Raw genomic sequence first — 10,340 nt, 5'->3', positions numbered from 1 at the left:
TCACTTCCAGGTGACCTACCATACCGGAAGTAGGTGTAAACGCCAAGCGATTGACAGTTGAGGTTCAGGTATCTGCACTCGAACCACTGCTATTTAACTCAGCCCCTTTCGCTTAATACAACCTCTTGATGTTCTCCACAATAACATCTTTCTCAACTAGGGTTGCATTTACAAAAGTTGCTTTTTTATGTATTATTATATTTCTGAAATAAAGAACATTTTCACCAAATTGACAGAACAAAAGAGAATTTAAGTATTAGACTGCAGCATCAAGTGTTGGGAGAATTGCTATTGGGCTTCTGGTAGATGAAGTTAGTGTTTGTCAACATGCACACGAGTGAACAGACTTGTTCATTTCACAAATGAGATTGCTGAAAAGTCTGATTTTCCAATGCAAGGATGTGCAAAGGATGATGTGTGCCAAAGGTTCCCCAGTACAGAGAGATAGACAGAGGAGCGTGCGGTGGGGTGGGGTGAAATGTACGTATGAAGTTTGTGTTCCCTCCAGCTGAAGTGCCTAGGACCAGGAGTCCCTGTTTCAAAATAATCAACTCAAACCCATCAGTCATTCAATTAATCTGTAACTTATCAATAAGTACCTGCCTTGACTCTATAAACTTTAAAACCACAGGTGTCTGTACTTCAAAACTAATAGGTGCTTAGTGCAAGAATCGTATCCACCATCATTCTGGTATTAAGTATTTTACTCAATATATTAGTATTAGACAGGACACTTAGAAAATTCTAATAAAACTTTATTAAAAAAAATATCCAAATTGCTCACCAAACAGATAAACAAAAAAAACTTTATTCAAAACATCTGTTTGGGTATTATAAATTATACATTTATTTGTTTATAAACCAAAAACACTGAGGTCTAAAGTCAATGTAAAAAAAACCATAAATATTGGTCATACAGCAATCATTCAAAACAAACTCCCCAACATAAGTACAGGAAGCAACTTCGACTGGCCTCAAGCCAATGATGAATGGAATGTGAAGTCAGCAGGTTGGTGACTCCCAAGAATGGAGGGATCGGTAGAGTGGGGATTTGCGGTTAGGAGTGGATTGGAGCCTGGAGAAAGAGCTAGGTCAGTTTGCTAGCCCTTAGCATGCCTTCATTTTCTGCTGATGATTATTGCGACCTTTACTGCTGTAGATGAGGAGAATATTGAGCTTAGTAATGATGCCATCTGCGGTTGAACAGCCTACTGTACATTAATTATCTATGCTCACTCATTGTGACTCCTAACTTCATACTATACCCAACTAGGAGTCAAAGTCTTCATAATCTCTAAGCCAATCCTGATTAGCAAAACAAAATGCCGGAATCTATTCTGCTCACTGTGACTGCGCTCCATGTCAGTCATTAAACTGCAGCCTCATGAGGGCTGTTTACAAACAATTTAACTCATTTGGAAAAGCAAGGTTCGTGGGCACTTGCTTTTCAAGTGCCCCTAAAAGGACGACCTTTTCATTTTGAAGTGAAATTTAAAGTACATCATTTGAAAAATTTAAGCAGCATCAATTATTTTTTTAAAAGTTTCTTTTGAAAACTATCACGCTTATGGCAACATAACAATTTTAATTCCCATCTTAATCAATTTAATCTTCTTCATCTTGCGGGCTTTCTTTCCTCAATGCCTTCAGTCCTTTATTGAGGATACTAATGGCTTCCTGATGCTTTGTCTATCAGAAAGCAGTGGATTAATAGCCAAGGTTTGCTACTTTTCTATTCCTTGTCCCCGATCCTATTCCATACAGGTAGGAGAAGAAGCCTGCCTAGAACATTAGCAGGCTAGTCAACTGCAGGCGTCATCACACCAGAGCTTGATCTTATTTTCAATAAGCACCCATACAGTGATAGTAAAAACAGCATTTACTTTTCTAAACCAGCAACACTGAGTGAAGAGTGCCACTTTGAAAGGTCTCCCTGATCAGATTCAACAAATTTCAGTACTGATTGGAAATAGTATCTAAGATTTGATCATTCTATATGGTTGACTTTTCAATGAATAGTGTCTTGACACCATTTGAACAGCGTTTTATCTATCTCAACGCATAGTACAGAGATGGAGCATTCAATGATGGGCTGTCGAAAAGCAAAATGGCAAATGCTGAGATTCTGAAATAAAAACAGTAGTGGTGGAAACACATAGCAGGTCTGAAAGCATGTGCAGAGAAACAGACAGAATTAATGTTTCAGACAGATGACCTTTCGTTGGAAAGGTTACCAACCTGACATCTGCACCTCTAACTGTCTAACATGCTGCATCTTTCCAACATTCTCTGTTTCTATCAATGGAATACTACTATCTGAATTATAAAACTAGCAACCTCTAATAATACACAGCGAGGACACGTATTAAATATTTTCTAGCAAAACAATACCAACCACAAAAATAGCTATTTAAAAAAAAAACTGTCAGCTTACAGGCCTGGGCAGCAGCTCGTATTTGAGGTAAGTATTCAATTCCATATCTTTTAGCTTAAAATAACCTTTGCTGATACAAATTAAAGTTTAAAATGGTTTAATTCAGTTATTTTCCTCTCAGCTGAGAGAATGTGCAGTCCAAACACTGATATTAATGAAGGAATCACAGAGAGAGAGAGAAGGAAAAGAAAGAGATGAATGTTTTTTACAAATCATCCATTATGGAATTAAGGATTGATTTTGAGGTATTGCAAAGCCAAGGGACTAACAGACCTATAAAAATGTCGATGTATTCAACACAGTGGGCATAAGGAAGTCTCTGAGCAAGACTTAGAAGTAAATGTAATAATCACAGATGTCCAGTAATTAATTCAGGAGAAATACAATTGCCAGAGAGTGGCAACAATGTAGTAACAGCTACAAAAAAAATTATATAACAGATTTCACATGAAGCAGCTGATGCAAAAAAAATCCAAGCAATTAAGAGGAAGCAAGTTAATGACAGAGAGGAATTGTTCTGGGGTTAGATGAAGAGGAGTGCAAGGGGTGGGGGGAGGAGACAGACACTCTGTTTATATTCCACCTTGGACCTACTAGGCAAACTACTCCTTACTGTTCTCTAAACTATTTAAATATTACTTACTGATAAAAGGACAAGATGAATAAACATCAGGATGAGTAAATACTGGTGTTTTCTTTCCTTCCACCTCCCCCCAGTGGTTGGTCATTCAGCGATGACAAGGGCACAGGCTTAAGACAATAAGGAAAATAATTGCCGTAAACCCTGATCACTCACACTCTTTCCTATCTTTAGTCTTCCTACAGTTCATTGCTTTGTTAAACTTTACATCTGGTTACTGTAGTCAATAAATCTCTTTTTTTTCATTATTTCTTATGAATTGCATCTCAAATTTCATATTGGAAACATTTTAACTGGGAACATGAAGGTAGAAACTCCACATGTTGGATTACGACCCATACTCACTCTATTCCTATAACTTGGACCCAGTATCATCTTAATATCAGTACGAATGAGTTCAGGATGTGCTAAGTTAGATCAAATTGGGCTACACAGAGCTTCAACTAAGTCTTTCCAATCCAGACACCAATTTAATTCCACGCTCAACCTCCTTAAAAAACATTAAAAACTGGATAAAGCAAAATCAGATTCAGATTATAATGGCTTGATCTGTACAGTAAATTACATGACTACTGACATTGCAATGGTTTGCATTTAAACAGTGTGCTACCCTTCAACTGTTGCCAAGGTATCTAATTACCTCAATGGGTATGCATCTGGCATTGGTAACATTAGGTCACTATACCTGTATATATGTATTTATCTTTATATATAGATATATATTTGACCATTTCAAACTGTAAAATATTATAGACAATGTGTCATTACTAGATCAAATACAAAAAATATTTGCATAATTCAGTACATAACCATTACAAACTTTTCAGACATTTACACACCTTGGCATTTTGGTCTTCATGCCTGACATTCTTGCTCAGTACTTCACATTATTGTGTGCTGTTCAGTCTTTCATTTGAATCAGCATTATAGAGGTCAATTTTAGCACTTCACTGAACTGGCCACTCAACGGAGATGGGCCACAGGTATTCAAGACCAGAGGCTAAGCTAGTTCAGGGAGTTAGTTACAAATTCTTGTTTATTCCTGGCTCTTGGGTTCCACTTCCACTCACACTCAGAATCGTAATGGTGGCTCGTCTGCACCTAACTTTCAGGGCAATGCATATAATCAGCCTGATAAGCGATAATTATCATTAAATTGGTAACCTCAGCAGAGCAATCAAAACTGCTGTACTGATATCGGAAGCAGAATGGAAGGAATTCTCATCTAAGGGCAAGAGGAGGCTTTGTTCAAAGTCTGATGAAGTAATTGGTCTTTATGAAGACTTTTTAGGATGGAGGGGGACATGGATATGGGAAAATTGTTATACAGAATGATTTAGAACAGGTTCCACATAAAGGACTGGAGACTTTGCCAGTAACAGTACCATGAAGGCTGACACAACCAAGACCTGAATCAAAGAACCAAAGTTTATGAACTGATGTCAGGTTTGAGAAAATCAATGAGGTAACAAGGGACAACCCAGAACCCTATGGTAAGGATTTCTTTTTAAAACAGGTCCAGAATTTGAACTATAGGCTAAAAAAATGAGGATTCAGTTGGAAATGACAAGGATAGAGAGGGTGACTGAGCAAAACATAATGCAATGTTCAAATAAAGTGAGTTGGGAATCTCAGTTTATGAACAGGTCACACTGGGCATGCCTGATGATGACAATTGGGTGTCAGATACTAGAAGTATTCCGTTTCCCAGCACTAAAGGTCCATTACCATTAAAGCTGGCAAAATTCTATAATGAGGGTAATTTTACTTGTTGGGTCACTGGCTATGGAAAATGGATGTAAAAAGGGGAATGATTAGATTCTCCCTTCTATATCTCCCTTAAAAGAATCAGCACAGGCACAATAGCCTCATCTAGGCTGTTACAAAATGTCACCTTTATCATGGGTGATTTAGATGAAATTGATTTCCTCTGAGTATCTTCACTGAGCATTTTATCAATACATTTTAGCTGAAAACAACTACTGGACTAATCTCAGTTCAAGTGATTGGGCTCAGGTTTCCACATTGTAGTCGCTCACTCACTGATTAGGAGGACATCAGGCAGTTATTTCTTTTCCTTGTTAATTGAGAATTTAACATTGTCCCTGGGAAGACGGGATGAATCATTATTTGGAGACACTCTGCAACTCAAGCTATCCCTTCATTACATATTGCTATATTTTCCCTCAAAAGTTACACATAATTTGAAATCATACTTCAAAACTTAAAAGTAGCAAGCAAAAAAAGTTGCAGAGAAAGAAACATCATTCATATAAGGGTACTGATAAATTGGGTTGGATTAAAATTTAAACATAAAATAATGAAATTTGAAAATGCTGTTTGTAACAGAAATTTCAAGCACAACTGAGCGAAAAGAAAATTCAATTCATCTTCAGGTGGGCAAAAGAATGGTTCAACTTGAGAATTGTATAGAATTTGGCAGAAGATAGTTAAATCATTTTAACCTTGCTTGAAGAATGTTCTCAGGGTCACTATCATTAAAATATTCTTTAGCAACATAAGAAAGAAGGGACATCTGTAGTTGCTGGTGGACAGGCCTAATGTGTGGAAGCAGAAGTGAAGAGAGAGAGCGATGTAAATAATTAGAGAAAAATGCTAGAACACATGCAGTTTCCATGGCAACATGGGTTTCTTCCAGGTGCTCCTGTTTCTTCCTACAACCCATAGATGTACCGGCAGGTTAATTTGCTATCATAGAGACAACACTTTTTAGGTATGGGGAGGAAAGGCTATCTTAGCAGAAGGTAGAATTCGGAGGATGGATAAGTACAAGTTATGAATCAAAGTGAGTTGATGAGTAGATGTGAAGGAGCGCAATTACAGAGAGGAGGAATGAGATTAATAGGATTACTCTCCGGGATGTAGCATGCACCAGATAGACTGAATGACCTTTTGCATTGTTATAAGATACAGTGGAGTGAACAAAGCTGAAGCAAGAACAGAGGAAAGGAGAGAGAAGGGGACAGAAATCTAATAACACCAAACAATAATTAAATACCTGGGATTAACTTCAACGGTTAGATTACTGGGCAAGAGAAGCTCAGACCAAGATAATATTCGCCAGTAGGCCTAAAGAACATGAAATAGTGGTCGCCCTACTATCAATAAATCAAATCATTTCTTCTTTTCAATGTTCTCTTTCAATCCATTAAAGTTTCACGTATATGAGCCAGCTTCCTAGATATGTCTCAATGAAGAAGATGCAACAGCATTATGATGCAAGTAGGTCAGGGTCAAAGGCCATGTAAATATCAGTCATTTTGCCTGCAGTCCTTAAGGAGATATAATACTTTTCTTTCCATTTATATCTACGATTGGAACTGCTCAGACTTATCTGAACAGATATTTGGCATATATAAACTTCGGGCTGTCAGCGACAGTCATCATCCCCTTCTCTTAACCTCTCTCAGACTGTTCTTAGTGGCTGCTGGGTGGCCTCTACTAAGACAGGAAGAGTAGTGTGGCGGTGGATCTAACTGCCCTGGATGGAGGGGAAGGGAATGCAAGAGTTTTAATTGTGAAAAATTAAGGTCATACAAGAGGAACATTTCCTTGAGGAGTGTATCTGATGGGTGTCCAGCACCCATGGGCCCCAGTTCACCATGAATCAAACCCTTTGTAAGAAGATAGAGGCAGGAAAACACAAGTTTACAAATGCACGATGCCGAAAAAGAGACATCTGCACCCCACTGCCTGCAGGGAGCATGGATTAAGTATATGGCAGAATGTCCTTTATCATTCTCCAATACATTGTGGGCAAGAAGCACAGGTTGAATACCTCATGGCCAATTTTGCATATGTTTTGTTATCAGGTTTCCCTTGTAGCAATAAAGAGTAAGGCTTCCACATTAAATGGTGAGGACAGCAAAACTCCAGAGCAAAGAAATTGGAAGGGGACAAACAAAACAGATGGATGAACAGGGTAGTAACGAACTCCATACAGATGTGGTATGCAATACAAGGGGTAGGCTGCACACTCTATAGTGCCAAATGAGGCAGCTAGTGGGACAGTCCCACTTTCATTTGTGCCTAATAAGCCTGTGATCCGACAGAGCTCTTGACACTCGCGACAGGCACCAATCTGTGTGCCCAAGGGCTGGAATTGGTGACTGATCGATGGAACGTTTCCAGATCATGTATCGCCACAAAGCTGGGCAGACCAACTTTCAGGGTCGCACTTTTGCCTGGAGGAAGATAGAGAAAGAGAGAAGCATGAAAGGATTAATTTCTATTATATAAAATCGCACCCAGAATAACAATCAGATAGCTTGCTTCTATTCAGTGGCTTTCTTGCCACTAGAGTTTCTCCAAGCATTAAGTATAACATTGAAATAAAGCAGCTCCAAATTGATGCACAGAATGATCCTAAAACCAATAAAATTATAAATTGGTAATCTGTTAAACTAAGTTGATTGACAATCAAAACATTGAGCAAGGATAGCCAGGTGAATTCTGAAGTAAATAATAGTGATTTTTTTTTAAAAAGAGGGCAACAAGACCTTGATGTAATGACACGTGAAAAGAGATAACATTGCTTATAGGTCAGCAGAATCTCAATAATGCACTAAGTGTCTCAGCCCAGATTATGTGTTCAAATCTCTATAGCAGCCTTGAACCTATAATCTTTTGCCTCAAGAGGTAAGAATGCTACACCATTGCTGTGTTCATATATTGCTAACACTAACACAATTCTTTTCAGGTTTTGTCGAGGAAAGGCTACCTTAGCGGAGGATACGATTCCAACGATGAATAAAGTACAGTGTTGTGATTATTGCCCCACGACCCATCAAGTCTGCTCCGCCATTCAAGCATGGCTGATCTATCCTCTCCTACATTCTCTCCACAGTACGTGTGCTTGCAACACTGTGTGTCTGACAGAGTGATCAGCAGCACTGGGGCTCCACAGGGGACTGTCTTGTCTCCTTTTCTCTTCACCATTTACACCTCACGCTTCAACTACTGCACAGAGTCTTGTCATCTTCAGAAGTTTTCGGATGACTCTGCCATAGTTGGATGCATCAGCAGGGGAGGTGAGGCTGCGTACAGGGCTACGGTAGGAAACTTTGTCACATGGTGTGAGCAGAATTATCTGCAGCTTAATGTGAAAAAGGCTAAGGAGCTGGTGGTAGACCTGAGGAGAGCTAAGGTACCAGTGACCCCTGTTTCCATCCAGGGGGTCAGTGTGGACATGGGGATACGAATTGACAATAAACTGGACTGGTCAAAGAACACTGAGGCTGTCTACAAGAAGGGTCAGAGCCATCTCTATTTCCTGAGGAGACTGAGGTCCTTTAACATCTGCCGGACGATGCTGAGGATGTTCTATGAGTCTGTGGTGGCCAGTGCAATCAGGTTTGCTGTTGTGTGATGGGGCAGCAGGCTGAGGGTAGCAAACACCAACAGAATCAACAAACTCATTCATAAGGCCAGTGATGTTGTGGGGATGGAACTGGACTCTCTGATGGTGGTGTCTGAAAAGAGGATGCTGTCCAAGTTGCATGCCATCTTGGACAATGTCTCCCATCCACTACATGATGTACTGGTTAGGCACAGGAGTACATTCAGCCAGAGATTGCATCTCATTCCACCGAGATGCAACACAGAGCGTCATAGGAAGTCATTCCCGCCTGCGGCCATCAAACTTTACAACTCCCCTCTTGGAAGGTCAGACACCCTGAGCCAATAGGCTGGTCCTGGACTTATTTCCTGGCATAATTTACATATTACTATTTAACTATTTATGGTTTTATTAATATTTAATTATTTATAGTGCAACTGTAACGAAAACCAATTTCCCCCGGGATCAATAAAGTATGACTATGACTACTATTCTTGCCGTAACCTTCAACATCCAAGAACCTATCGACTTCCACTTTAAATATACCCAATGACCTGACCTCCACAGCCACTTGAATTCCACAGATTCACCACCCTCTGGCTAAAGAAATTCCTCATCTCTCTTCTAAAGGGACATCCTTTTATTCAGAGGCTGTGCCCTCTGTTCCTGTACTCTCCCACTATTGGAAGCACCCCCTTCACACCCACTCCATCCAGGCCTTTCAATCCCCTTAGATCATCTTTGTAAACCTTCTCTGGACTTTCTCCAATGCCAGCACAACCTTTGTTAGATACAAGGTCCAATACTGCTCACAATGCTCCAAATGTGATCTATAAAGTTTATAAAGTTTCAGCATTTGATTCTTGCTTTTATATAATGTTCTAAACGTCTGAATCCTAACTTCCTTACTTTTCCGTTTGGTTCACCCAGCAATAAATAATAACATTCTGTTAGCTTTCCTAACTTCTAGCTGTACCTGCATCTGGTGGCTTGTCACCATTTAGATGTTCTTTTTTTCCCTGCCAAAGTGGACAATTTCACATTTTGCCACATTATAATCCATTTACCAGATCTTTGCCCATTCATTAGCTTCTATATCATTTTGTATGCTCCTTATGTCTTCTTTACAACTTATTTTCCTAAGAATGTCACAACAAATTTAACAAGTATACCTCTGGTGTCCTCATACAAGACATCTATAAACTTCATTAAATATCAAGGACACAGCATCCCTAATTTTCATTACTCCATCTTTGTCTGATGCACGTCAGATTACTGAACTCCTAGATCTGGAATTCCCTCAAACATTTATCACCTTGACCTAAACATTAGTGGCATTCTCTTGTTACCTAAAATTCTGGAGAATCCTTCCAAACAACATTACTATAGCAACTGTCACCTCCCAGACTCCAATAACTCAACAAAGTAGCTCACTACAAAATTCTTCTCAAGTCTCATTAGCCCTAGTCAATAGGCTTGAGCCAACCTTGTGCCACCCGCAACCCCGGAAAAACTAAAGAACATATACACAGTGAAAATATATAGTATCTAAACACACAAGATTCTGCAGATTCTGGAAATCCGGAGTAACAGGCACAAAATGCTGGGGGAGCTCAGCAGGTCAGGCAGCACCTATAAAGAGGAATAAATAGTTGCTGGTTCGGGCTGAGACCCTTCATCAGTCTCTTCATGAGTTGCTACAGCATTTTGTGTACAGCATCTAATCTATTCCTGTTCAGAACTTCTCTTGAGTAACTAAATACACAATACTTCTGTTTAAATAGGAAAATCCCAGTTTGTTATGCATTCTGAAGGATGAAACAACTTTTGAAGGTGATCATGATAGTCTATTGTTCTCAAAGAGCAGGATTTTGTTCTCCACTTTATCCTCCTTTGCTATAGCATTA

The 10,340-nt window shown here is 39.3% G+C and overlaps 1 protein-coding gene across 1 annotated transcript in view; it reads right to left on the bottom strand.

Annotated features, from left to right (window-relative positions):
* Nucleotides 1–745: 745 nt before the first annotated feature.
* LOC140209985 (ataxin-7-like protein 1) overlaps nt 746–10,340 on the bottom strand; it is a 53,450-nt gene continuing 43,855 nt past the window's right edge. Inside the window, exon 11 of the mRNA XM_072278692.1 lies at nt 746–7,279. Within this exon, the coding sequence (XP_072134793.1) occupies nt 7,262–7,279 (18 nt within the window). The 3' untranslated portion in view covers nt 746–7,261. The remainder of the gene's footprint in view (nt 7,280–10,340) is intronic.

The sequence above is a fragment of the Mobula birostris genome, chromosome 14 (genome assembly GCF_030028105.1).
Source record: "Mobula birostris isolate sMobBir1 chromosome 14, sMobBir1.hap1, whole genome shotgun sequence".
Lineage (NCBI taxonomy): Eukaryota > Metazoa > Chordata > Chondrichthyes > Myliobatiformes > Myliobatidae > Mobula > Mobula birostris.
The sequence above is the reverse complement of the archived record's forward strand: the minus strand, read 5'-3'. Positions and strand labels throughout refer to the sequence as shown.